This window comes from Anolis carolinensis, chromosome 4, assembly GCF_035594765.1.
Source record: "Anolis carolinensis isolate JA03-04 chromosome 4, rAnoCar3.1.pri, whole genome shotgun sequence".
NCBI lineage: Eukaryota > Metazoa > Chordata > Lepidosauria > Squamata > Dactyloidae > Anolis > Anolis carolinensis.
The window spans coordinates 179,651,629-179,664,856 of NC_085844.1; the positions used below are offsets into that span (position 1 = coordinate 179,651,629).

The 13,228-nt window shown below is 38.6% G+C and overlaps 1 protein-coding gene across 1 annotated transcript in view; it reads left to right on the forward strand.

Moving 5' to 3' along the window:
* The window catches only part of bend5 (BEN domain containing 5), a 1,240,673-nt gene that overhangs the window by 927,668 nt on the left and 299,777 nt on the right, over positions 1-13,228 (forward strand). The window contains exon 7 of the mRNA XM_062979625.1: positions 12,811-12,900. Coding sequence (XP_062835695.1) covers positions 12,811-12,900 — 90 coding nt within the window. The remainder of the gene's footprint in view (positions 1-12,810; positions 12,901-13,228) is intronic.

Below are 13,228 nucleotides of genomic sequence, written 5' to 3' on the forward strand. Positions count from 1 at the left end.
TGCAATATTTGTTTATCATTTGTTGCCAGTTATTTATTTCCTTTTCTGAAATCATTAATGGTATCATTCTGAACAAGAAATTTATTTTTGGTAAGACTTTCATTTTTACTAGGGCTATTCTGCCGAACCATGATAATTGCAGATTATTATAATCCTTTAACTTCACCTCCATATGTTTTCTTAATTCTTCTAGATTTTTCCTTTCTATGGATTTTAGATCTTTGGTTATGATTATTCCAAGGTATTTTATATTTTCTTTTATGCTTATTCTCATGTCTTTTATATCCATCTGCTTTTTAAACTCCTCTTCCTCCTGCTTGGTATAATTAAATAACATTGCTTCTGATTTATTCCAATTTATCTTCAATCCAGTTGCCCATTCAAATTCTGTTAAATGTTTCTTAATTATTTCCATTTTCTTCATTATCTCCTTAATTGTTATCAATGTGTCGTCCGCAAATAAGCTAATTTTTCCTAACTTTGTTCCTATGTCTTCTAATTCCTTGTCTTTTCTTATTACATTAGCTAGTAATTCCATTACCATTGCAAATAGTATAGGCGACATAGGACATCCTTGCCTTGTACCTCGTGTTACTTTTATCTCTCCTGTGATTCCATCATTTAATATTATCTTTTTATAATTATCTGAATACAATTGGCTCATTATATTTTTGAACCTTTTTCCTAATCCAAATTTGTTCATTATTGTTTGAATAATTGGCCATTCCACACTATCAAAGGCTTTAAATATATCCAGTGCTAGAATCCCCGCTTTGTTTTTTTCCCCTTCTATTGTTTGTATTTTATTTATTACTCTTCCTATCAGGTTGGACATTTGTCTCCCTTTAACAAACCCGCATTGATCTTGTTTTATATATTTATACATAAAGTTGCTCATTCTGTTGGTAATAATCACTGTTAAAATTTTTGCATCTTGATTAATTAATGATATTGGTCTGTAAGAACCAGGGTCTGTCAAGTCTTTTTTTGGTTTGGGTAATAGTATTGTTAATGATTGTTTCCATGATCCTGGTATTCGTTCTCCATCCATTATTGCATTCAATAATTCTAATAATTTTGGAGTTATCATTGCCTCAAATGTTTTATAATATTCTGGGCCCAGCCCATCAGGTCCAGGCGCTTTCCCAATTTTTAATTTACCTCCAAATGAAGAATTGAACTTTTGGTGGGACTACAGAAGAAGAGATGGCTCTGGGGAAGGGGAGCACAGGGTTGAATGTAAATAAAAGAGGGGGAAATGTATAGAATATGTTTATATAATTGTAACTTTTTCTCAATAATAACAATAAAAATATTTAAAAGGCAAAAAAAGAAAAAAAAGAAATGGAGATGAGCACCAACCCCCAGAGTCAGACATAACTGGACTTAACGTCAGGGGAAACCTTTACCTAAAAATGTGTAGAATCTTGGCCATTGTTTTATTTATTTATCAATCACACACTTTCTCTAAGGAAGTTAAGACAACAATTTTAATTGTTTATTTTAGCATAATTTTCTCATTGGATGACCTCACACTCTCGTACCCTAAGAAGAAGTCAAAGGTACGCCTCCTTTGAACAAATTCAGCCAAGAAAACCCAGTAACAGGTTCACTTTTAAGGTAATCATATATAGGAAATGATTTCAAGGCACAAATTAAGGAGAAAAGAGTTCGTCCTGTTGAATACCTGGCGAACACCTAAGTGGCAGTGTTAAATATATGTGCCTGGTTAAATTATTTATTGACAGGTTAGGCATCCAGTTTCCCATCCCTTTTTTTCCTCTCGCTTTCTTTTACAGCATCTCTCCACTGACATATCCCATTCTTTATATAAATGATGTCTGAGAAAAAGGCCCTTGGGCTTCAGCATGCTGCATTTATTTTATTAATTTAGTTCTTGCTGTGCTAGATTATTTTTTCCTTAGACTATTAAAGTTGCTTTTGACTTTAATTAAAAGCTCTTCCTAGGCTAGCACGATCTCTCCCTCTCTCTCTCTCTCTCTCTCTCTCTCTCTCTCTCTCTCTCTCGCACACACACACACACACACACGCACACACATTTTCCTGGGTTAGCTTCTTTTTAAGCGTCACGTAACTTAATATTTTGTTTGGTGTGTTGTGAGTGCCAATGTGTGCACTAGAACCCACATTTTAGTAACTTCATTTATCAGGATATTTCATCTTGAGATTGTATCTCCTTGAGATTCTGTATTGGATCTTGACTATATGCCCAAACTCTAATGCTGGATTTTGCTTTAAAATGAAATAGAGTTCCTGAGTAAACAAAACAATTTTTTCTTGTGATGGTCTTATCTCAAGGTCACAGATGATGATGTGATTCACTGCATGGCTATTAAAATTTGTGTTCATTGTGCAAAGGTTAGAAAAGGCAGGCTATCAGAACCCTGTTGTTTGTCCAAGCTTCTGTAAACCCATTGAATGAATTGTTGAATGCTGAATCAACACATAGGTAAATCCAATTCATTTCAGGGGCTCTACTATAGCCAGGAGTAACAATAAGATTTAGGCCTCTTTTTTCCATAGTGGTCAAACTAGATAGCCCCAGAAACCTAACACATTGATTTTCAAACCCCACCTGTTTTTCGTCTTCAGTTCTCAATATCTCTGAGCATTGGCCAGTGTGGCTGAGAATACTGGGAGTTGATATATAAAACATTTGATGGTGTTATGTTATGTGACTTGAAAGCAACAATCCTGACTTTTAGTACGATATTACCTATGAACATGATTCCATGTAAGCGTTATCTATGTGTTAGCAACAAATCCATTCTTAAGGTATAGTTCTTGGTGTCAATTGTCATGATCCATGCACTAGTGATGTCACAGACAGAACGCCACCAGATAAGATTCAACACAGTTTATTAAAGATACAGAACCAAAAAAATTCTCGTAAAAAACAAAGGGCTAGGCAAACACTCGCCTTCAATATGAAAAGTCACTCAAAAACGGTTCAAAAGATAAACCGGATTAAACAGGAGTTTAATCCGGGTTAAACCAAAAATGCTTACTTCAGCCTGGCACTTTAAACAAACAAAGCTGGTAAACAAAGATTCAATAAAACATAAATACTGGCTGCAGATTCCTCTCTGCTACTCAGCAGCTGTGGTTGAGTAACTAAGTTGTTACTCCTCCGTTCAGCGGGCGAACTCCGGGTCCAAACACATCAATCAGGGTTGCAGCGATCAGCGGGGTCCCAATCCGGTCCGAGGTCGATAGCCAAGTGCAGGCGTCTAAGGTTCCACGAATTCCACCGATAGCCACAGAAAGGATAGTCCAAGGTCGTAGTCAGTCAGTCAGTCCAGCGTCAATCCAGAGTAGGTAAACAATGTCCGTCAAGAAGACGACGGAGGTCCAAGCTAATAAGATTAAACACAGGTTGCACAACAAAAGCCCACACAGTTCCTCCCGCCGTCTATGCCCAATGTCCTTGGTAACTTACGTATTCAGCAAACGAAACACACCCGTCTTCAGGAAATTCCCAACAAGAGCCCAAGCGTTCGTCCAGATTACCTTGCCCAACGCAATTAGCCCTGGATTCAAAACCCCATTTTATGCCAGTTTACAACTCCTCATCGCTATCAGCTGCTCCCCTAATTCCAGGTGCCTCATCATCATCATCCTCATCAGAGCTAAAACATCTTTGACTACGCCCCACAGCATCCCCAGCTGTGGATCCCGTTCCATCCCTCCAACTCGTCCACGGGTCCGATCCTGCAACCCGCCAGTCGCTTCCCATGCTATCATTACCAGGAACACCCAAATCCTCCCTCACACGAGTCCATTCCATGTCATCCTCCTCTGAGCTAACCACCTCTTCCTCCATTCCCTCAGTAAAACCTTCAAAGGAATCTTCGTCTGTCGGTTCTGCAAATAAGTCCCGCAGCCGTTTCCTCTCTCGCTCCTCAAGAGAGTCTGACTCTCGAGGAGTCTTACGACCACGTCTCCCAGAATTGGAGCCATAAGGCTCAACCATAACAAGTGACCAGAGATATTTATCAACAGAAAATACCTTTGTAAAAATACAATGAAATAACAACAGCAACACCCAATTAAATACCTTAGAGAGAAAAAATTGGGGAGAGGAAGACAGCTGACCATGGGTTACTTGTCAATAAATACATGTTGGTGAGCAAAGGAATGAATAATAGGAAGTAGGATGGACTGGAGTACCCTGAAAGAAAGGATGGTTAACTGCCTGGGACCTGTATTGCAAGATTTACTTCTCTTGACTAAAAACATTATTTAGCCTTACCAACTTTCTTTCCTAGCATCTTTCCACCCCTTTTGATGTGATACCTTATCAGTGAAAGCTTATTATAATAGCAGGATATTTTCTGTGCATTAGTACTCAGTGAATACTCAACTAGAATGCAAATTCTTTGCCTCCTAACAAAACTGTTTCATTTTCAATATTTTATTGAATGTGTGTCTTGCAAAAGTTCAAACTGTTTAACATGATCAGATTGATCTCTGAAACACAAGAGATTATGACATAACTCATGATCTGGAGTCAGACGATTCAGACATGGAGGAGTCAGATGTCCAGGAATTTATGGTTTCTGAAGACACTCTCTACAACTTTGGGGAGTTGAAGGTTGAGATTATGTGGGGCCTGTGTCCAGCCAGAGGTGTCAGATGCTGACGATGTTGTAGACATACCACCCCTGTTGAATGGAATAAAGATAGGAAGAGATCATACATGACAGCTACTGTTAAATAGGAGGCACTGGTTAATTAATCCTGGTGTTTGGAGACAGCTGCCCACAAATCACCAAGTAGCTCCCTAGCATCTCTGTTGCTTGCGACCATTCTTTCCTGGAAACTGGCAGTAATTTTCAGCATTCATATTTTTCCTGACTTTGGATTGGCAGTGCTCAATGGCTTTGTTTTACTTCTTGCTGGCTTTGCTTATCTGGACTGCTGACCTGTTTTAAAGACTACTGGACTGGTTGATGATCTTCCTCTTGTTTCTCTCTTTACTTTGTTGTATAACCTGTGACTGACTTGGACAGAATTCAGCTCTTGCACACTAAATACCTGGCTCCTGGGTCATTTTCTGACTGCAGTATAGGATAAAAGGGAAATTTTAGTTATGTAAATGAAAGTGCAGCATAATGAAATTATGAAACTCTCTTATAGCCTCTGCCATGTCATTCATATAGACTAGCAAAGCAGAGCATGTAGTCTTCTGAGCTGAAGCAGCCTACTTGCCATGTAGAATAATAGAATCATAGAGTTGGAAAAGACTTCATGGACCATCCAGTCCAACCCCCTGCCAGGAAGCAGGAAAATCGTATTCAAAGCACCCCCAACAGAAGGCCATCCAGCCTCTGCTTAAAAGCCTCTAAAGAAGGAGCCTCCACCACACTCTGGGGCAGAGAGTCCCAGTGCTGAACAGCTCTCACAGTTAGGAAGTTATTCCTAATGTTCAGGTGGAATCTCCTTTCCTGTAGTTTGAAGCCATTGCTCTAAGGCAGCAGAAAACAAACCTGCACTCTCTTCCTTATGGTATCCTTGGCTTTATATATAGCTATAAAGTCTCCTCTCAACTTTCTCTTCTGCAGGCTAAACATACCTAGCTCTTTAAGATGCTTCTCATAGGTATGGTCTCCAGACCTTTGATCATATTTTTTGTCCTCCTCTGGACACCTTCCAGCTTGTCAACATCTCTTTTGAACTGTGGTGCCCAGAATTGGACACAGTATTGCAGGCAAAGTCTAACCAAAGCAGAATAGAGGGGCATCATGTCTTGCCTCAATCTAGACACCATACTTCTTTTGATACAGCCCAAAATCCCATTGGCTTTTTTAGCTGCTGCATCACACTGTTGGATCATGTACAACTTGTTGTCCATGAAGATGCCAAGATCTTTTTCACGTTTACTGTTGTCATGCCAGGCATCACCCATTCTGTATCTTTGCATTTCATTTTTTTTTCTGTATAGGTGTAGTATCTTACATTTGTCCTTGTTGAAATTAATTTTGTAAGTTTTGGCCTTGCTCTCTAATCTGTTTGAACTCTAATACTGTCTGCTGGAGTTTTAGCTATCCCTCCTAATTTGGCGTTACCTGCAAACTTGATCAGCATGCCCTCTAAACCTTCATCTAAGTCATTAATAAGGATGAATAATACTGGACCCAGGACTGAAGCCTGTGGCACTCCACCCATCACTTCTTTCCAGGATGAAGTGGAACCATTGGTCAGCACCCTTTGGGTTCAGTTGCTAATTACAGATCCACCAAATAGTTGTATGTTTTTTTAAAGTGTGTTTATGTGTTTTGTTAAAAAAACAAAGTGCAAATGTTTGTTACATCATGTTAGCTCGTAGATTGTCAGATAACAGTACTGTTAGTGAAGCTGTTAGGCACATAGCAATCACAACATTCAGAAGTGGTTTGTATGTCATCCTAAAAAGCAAATAGTTCAACTGACTCTTAGTCAAACCATTAACCTGGAGCCTGAGCCCAAAAACAATTCACCCTAACTATACAGCTGTCATGGTGGACTCTAGGTCACTGTTACTGAATGGAGCTGTTGAAGTTGTGTATTTTGGGGGGCTTTCTGATGAGGGCAATATGTGACTTTTTTTAAAAAAAGAGAACATAAACTGCAGGCGTGGTCTGAATATTGACAGGAATATTTCTGTGAATATTCTTTCACTGTATTTTTTTCGCTCCCTTTTGCTTGCATCACAAGAGATGAAGGACAATATGCGTTTAGGGGAAATTGTTTTTGCTGTTTGGGGATTACACATCCATTTTAACAATATGATATATGCCTTTGAAGAGACATCTTTAACGTATCATGGATTCTTTGCATTGCTGACCGTCTTGCTTCCATCTCTGAGGGGTAGCACAATGCAGCAATGCAGGAAAGGAGGAAAGAGGGAAAGCATTGTCTGCTAAACTATTATATGGGTATTACAGTAAGGATGCAGGCAGGTGGTATTAAATGATACTTTATGCTCTTTAAGTGCACATTACTATAATCTTGGCTGTTAGAATAAAATAACATGCCACTCACTTTCCTGTTTTTTATTCCTATATTCAAAATAATGCAGATGCTGGTGAATAATCTAAATGCAAAATACTGCTTGGTGGGGTGGTGTGGGGTGGGGTTGAGTGCATCAACTTAGCAGCTTTTGTGTGCTAGTTAATTCCCTTTCCTCACTGAGGCATTGAGAATGACACAGTCTGAAAGCACAGATGCTGAAATGTTTGCTTCCAGTACTTTATGCAGATTAAAAACAAACAACTGTGGAGTTGGAGAGGCAAAAATCCTTTTGTTCAAACTTGCTTTGCCATTTATGACTTTTAAAAAAATATACATTTGAATTGTTTTACCAGAAGAATGTGCTGGCCATTTGCTTGACAAGAACATGCCTTCATTGGGCTATTCATTTGCAAATGTAGTTAGGTATTAATACTGAAACGTGGAGCATAATTTTTCTCTCTGTGCACCTTCACCAGGAACAGGGTGGGGTGAAATTCACAATTAAGAAAGAAAATAATTTTCTGGAACCATTGGTGCTCCCCTGCTTAATTCACAAGTAAGAGAACACAGTGCTAGCAAAAAAAAATGGGAAATCTGTGAAATGTGGAAGCCAAGCCCCATTTCAGTCATTTCTGTACTCATACACTGGTCTGGTCTCTAACACCAAAAAAGATAAATAATGCGATATCTGATCATTTAGACATACTCCCTAAGATCTTGCACCATACGAAACTCCTACCACAGTAGGAGGACACAGCATAAAGCGGGAGCAACCCAGCAAATTCTACTTGGCTTGAAGTGACTAGAAGTGGCCTTTTTGGCAGCCTCGAGTTTCTTCTTACTTTTCTCCTGAGCTAGGCAAGCCAAATTTTCATGGCCAGCTTGGACAGCAAGGACAAGAAGTTGCTGGAAGGGGCAACAGAGAAGATGGAGGTTAGCAGCTCCCAGCAGTCTTCCCAGCCTGCCTCAGCCACTGCTGAAGATGAATCCTTCAGCAGAAGCAAATATTCTTCAATATTCTGAGCAACCCCTTCTGGAGGAAGCTGAATCAAGCGTGTCTGAGTAAGCTATAGGAGATTAACCATACCCATACCTCTAGGGTGCAGGAAAGAGGGGACAAGATACAGCAGGTCTTAGAGATTAGCTGAGAAACAAGAATTAAGCATCAGGTGAGATCTTAAAATGAAAAGGCCTCAGTGCTGTAACTCTTTTGCTATGGACAACATTGTTATCTGGCTTAAGCTTGTCTGCTCTTGTCCTGGGACCTGACTCTGATGCTTCTCAGTTTGAACTTCATGTTTCTGACTCTGGACTGGGCTTTTGGCTATTTTGCTACTTTCCAAGGATTCTTACCCTTAGATGAGTGTGTCTATGTTCAAAGAAAGAGTATATTGAGGAGTGGAAGAGGGATGGAGGTGGCTGGCAGAAATGAAGAAATTTTCCTTCTTGTAAAATGGGCATCCATATGAATTATTTTTCCTATTTTTTCTTTGAATTTTAGCTTCCATTTGTACTTGGTGTTTAGTTTCTTGGAGAAGTTTATAATTTTACAGCCTCATACATTAGTCTTATGTGGAACAGTCTGTAAAGCAGGACACAAATAAAAGGATTGGTATGAATGGTTATTCCTTAGTTCAGTTTTCATTCATGCTGAGGAGAAGAACATGCTAGCTTCTCACGCTTTTTGTAAATTCATTGTTTTCTTTACAAATTTGAAGAGGAAACTCCTTTTTGGACCTCCAGTCAGAATTTTGAGAAGATATACAAAGAACAAAAGGGGCATTTTGACAAAATGTGTGTGTGTGGGTGGGGGGAGATTTCAGCCTATGGAGATTTGTGAGGAATGGGCACTAAATCCCCCTGCAGCTGGGCCTCTCTGCCTTAAAGTATGGAAACTAGAACAACTAGTTTTCCAATATGATTGGATAAGCCCTTAGCAAACATCACAATGCCCTGTAAATATGTTGTAATTTTCTGGTGTTGTTATTTTGCCTATGCACTTCTCAGCAGCCACCATGGGTTTAGTGACAATATGTGGATGAGAACAAGGCACATTTGTATACACACACACACACACATTGTCATCCTACCTTGGAAATGCCACACAACATTAAAGTGATTTTGGCAATGAAAACTAAAACCTAAGCAACAACCCCAATCTGTTTTGCCTAAAGATTATTACTGTGTTCTTTATGTTCCCTTAAATGACAAAGCAATTTGTTACCTGCCTGTATAAAACATTTGCTTGTGTTAAACCTCGAAATGTTTTATTTTTATTGGCCCAAACTTTATCTTTTTATGAAGACACAAGGGCGCAATAATATTAGCCTGCAAATATAATGCCCAATTTGCATCTTTTTCCCACGGTCAGCAGGAAAAAAAGCTGTAGAAAATCAATTATCTATTAGGTCAGCAACATACACATCAAGAGCTCAAATTAGATCATTGTAATGGCTCCTCTAATTCTCAGATATCCTGGTTTATCTGAAATGGTTGGAAATAGTTTAGCTTTCAGGAACATTTGGATTTTATTTTGAGGGATTTAATTTGAATGCCTCTCCTCCGATATCTGGGATGGCAGATTCAACCATTATGTTACGAATGCAAAGTGGGTACCAAGGTTGTTAGTGCAAACAGACATTATTTTTGCTTTTTCGCTGATTGGCTTGAAAAGCTGTCAGCCTTATCTTTTGGCTAGCATGCTGGGTGATAACACTGCAAGAGAAATGAAACTAAATGAAAACAAACACACAGTAATTCCACCTATTTCTATCTTTAGTGGAAGGTCACTTCTTCAACCATGTTGCCATTTCGGTGTGGCAGACAGTTTCATCATCTCTCTGTTTCCTCAAGGCTTTGAGACATGAATGCTTGCAGGCAGCAAATAGTTACCAAACTCTTATTGATGTGACAGGCTTCTTACATAGCAGGGCTGAATGGGGCTGCAGGATGGGATGCAATTCTACAAAGGCTTCCCCTTTCCTGACTGAGAAATGACACAAAACAAATCTTTTCCTTTCAGTCCTCTCACATCACCTTCTTCCATGCCTAAAAAATATCTTGTACATTCCAGCCTCTGCCTAGCACATTTCTTATCTTCCTTCATTTTATTACAGTTGAGCTACTGTCCAAAAATAGAAGGGATTAGTTATCTAATATTGAAGTCAATAAAGAAGACGATGTTTTCTTTGACAGATGTCCCACTAGTGGTAGAGACAAGACTATATATACAATATCATTTATTTTACATTGAATTCCATTTATTGGTATCAATATTTTGTTGTTGTTTTCTTTTCCTGCTTTTGTTTATAGTGGTACACTAGATTAGTAAAAGCAGGAAAATGCAATTGTGTTTGAAAAATAGTGATTGCTACAAACTGCTTCCCTTTTGAAAAAGAGTATTAAGACTGTTTAGATTTTAAGGCATGTTCCGGAGGAAAGTTGAGAAAAGTTATATCATATATTGAATACTGTTTTAGCATTACTGGTTCACTTCAAGATGGATAAAACAGTTCAAAAACTGGAAATGCATACAATTGGGCATGGAGTAATGAAACATGGCTGTTGTCTGTGTTGTAGTTATGGATTACTATCTAGAGTTACAGATCTGTAACAGCTCCTCATTTATTAAAACTATATAGTCTTAATGTAAGGCTATAAAGGTGTTATCCCAGCCCACCATAAAAGCCAGCTGCCATATTGGCTATCAACTGGGGCATAAAGAGGATGTGATTTCCAGCCCTTTTTAGTGACTTAACAGACTTCCTTTGCCCAATGCACAAATGCAAAATGTTGCTGCATGCTCTTTCCTGATTGGCTAACTAATATGGTTTAGGAAGCCAGGAAATGCAATTATGTGTCAGGATTACAGTCCCTATGAGGTGAATATGACTTTTTTAGTTCATGTAGAAAAGCCCCCATACAGATCAATAAAGGAAGAAAAGAAGAGGTTAAAGAGATTTAAATCAACCACACAAAAATTCTTGTAACCATTTTGTGCCTGGCCAAGAGAACATACAGAGTAATTTTTTCTCTTTCCTTGTATGATTCAAGACTGATTTAAATCTCCTCTTCTGTCTTACTCCATGCTATAGAAACTGGCTGATTGCCACATTTAAGTTGATGTTCTTCCATTCTTTTCCACTGCTTCCAATTTTTCTTCTGGAGACAGAGTTGACCCCACCAGCTGCTGCTTTTGTCAGAAATATTCTCTTCAAAGATTTCTCTGCCTCAAGGGCTCAAATTTACACCTGAGAAATGTGAAGTTAGCACATCAAAGACTAAAATAAATGGTTAGACCACAGGCTGACCAGCTGTAAATTTCCTAAAAGGCAGAAGATTCCTGAAAAGTGAATCTTAGCAGTGCCTTTTTGCCTATTGCTTCTGGAGTAGAACTGAAAAATTATGGAAATTAAAGGTGGAAATTGTATGGAAATGGAAAACGTTTTAACATTCAGAGTTTTTGCTTTTTGCTTTGCTTTGTTTTTAAGATTAGTGTTCTTCATATTTATGATTGTTCCAGAATGGAATACCCAAAACCTCCAAAGTGGCTAATTAATTGTAACATTACAAGTTTTTTGTCAAAGTTTTAAAGACAAAACTTTTACCCTTTAGGTATTTATTTAAAGTTTCAGAAGTGAATTGAGAACATGGTTATAATGTATAAAAAACCACAAACAAAATTAAAAACTTAGTATTATGCTAAATTTCCTTTGATCAGAAGCTGGCCACTTTGAGTGTCTCAGGTGTTGCTGTGAGAAGGTCCTCCATTATGAATGTGGCAGGGTTCAGGCTGCATTGTAGTAAGTGGTCTGTGGTTTGTTCTTCTCCACACTCGCATGTCGTGGGCTCCACTTTGTAGCCCCATTTCTTAAAGTTGGCTCTGCATCTCGTTGTGCCAGAGCACAGTCTATGTGTAAAAGGGGCAACATACACACACACTGGTCACTATAGTATAAGAATAAAATTATTTACATTTGTTTGGTTCAGCAAAACTGGAAGAAAAGAAGTGGCTGAAAGGATTTTTAATGGTGCATCAAGTCTGGGTTGTAATCTGAACTTCAGATGAGCTAGATAGGACTCAATTCCTTGGATACCTCATCTGAAGTTCAGAGTTGATGCACTACCCCACTAACATGGCTGCCATTAGCTATCAGTGCATAAAATATTTGCTATGTGGTTTTAAATTATTAATTTCCACAGCAAGAATTTGATCAAGAATTTAATCCATCCCCTCATTGCTCGGAGACAAGAACATCAGGTTCTTGCTAGCCTTGCAGAGGGATCTCCCTCTTTTTTCCTTCCCTTTAGTTATGTAACTTCTGAGGATGAAGGGGGGTACCAACCCAAGATCATGGAAGTCTTTCATGATCTTCACTCAGCTTCCCTTCATCTACCTTCCTATCTGAGATTGGGAAGTGAGAAGCCAAGTGATAATCAGGGATCCTATAGCTTTCCATCATCCTGAACCATGTTCCCCACCTCCTTCCATACATGCCTTGAGGTAAAAGATTTGCTTAAACCTCTTTCAGACATGCCAGATATGTTGTCATTTGTGATCTATGTATATATCCGACAGTTATTTATTTTGCACACTTGAAAAATATAACCAGGTGACTTTTTTGTTTTTAAAAAAGATTATCTAATATACTCAGGTGTTCCACTCTTCTTGAGACCTCTTCTCCATTTTTGTTTAACATACAATGGATGTACACTAAAATACATAATGGAGAAAATTTGCATTGTATAATAGGTCCAGTTTCTGAATATTTGTTTCTCTCTGTTTTTACCCAACAGTAAATCTTCGTCCAGGAGCAGAGCAGAAAATCGTGTTTATTACAGCTCGTGTCCATCCAGGGGAAACACCGTCATCTCTTGTTTGCCAAGGTGAGTGACATCATCTGGCAAAATTTGAAATTAAATCCAGAAATTGACACTTTTTCCTCTTGTCCTTAACCTTTAAAGCCCCTAACATCTGCTGCCTAATGCATGTGATATAATTGTGTCTTTGGTTGTAAATTTTAAGCCAAGTCTTCACCCAGGATTAGAATCTAAGAAATGATAAAATGTCCATTGGCTCATTTGAAGCAAATTTCAGTAATATAGTCCAGGTAGCTATAAAAGTCACAGCACATGTGTACTGGGACCCAGGTTTGGTGAGGTAGAGATAAAAATATTGATGTAGGTATGGAGCAGAACATAGATATTGTGAAAA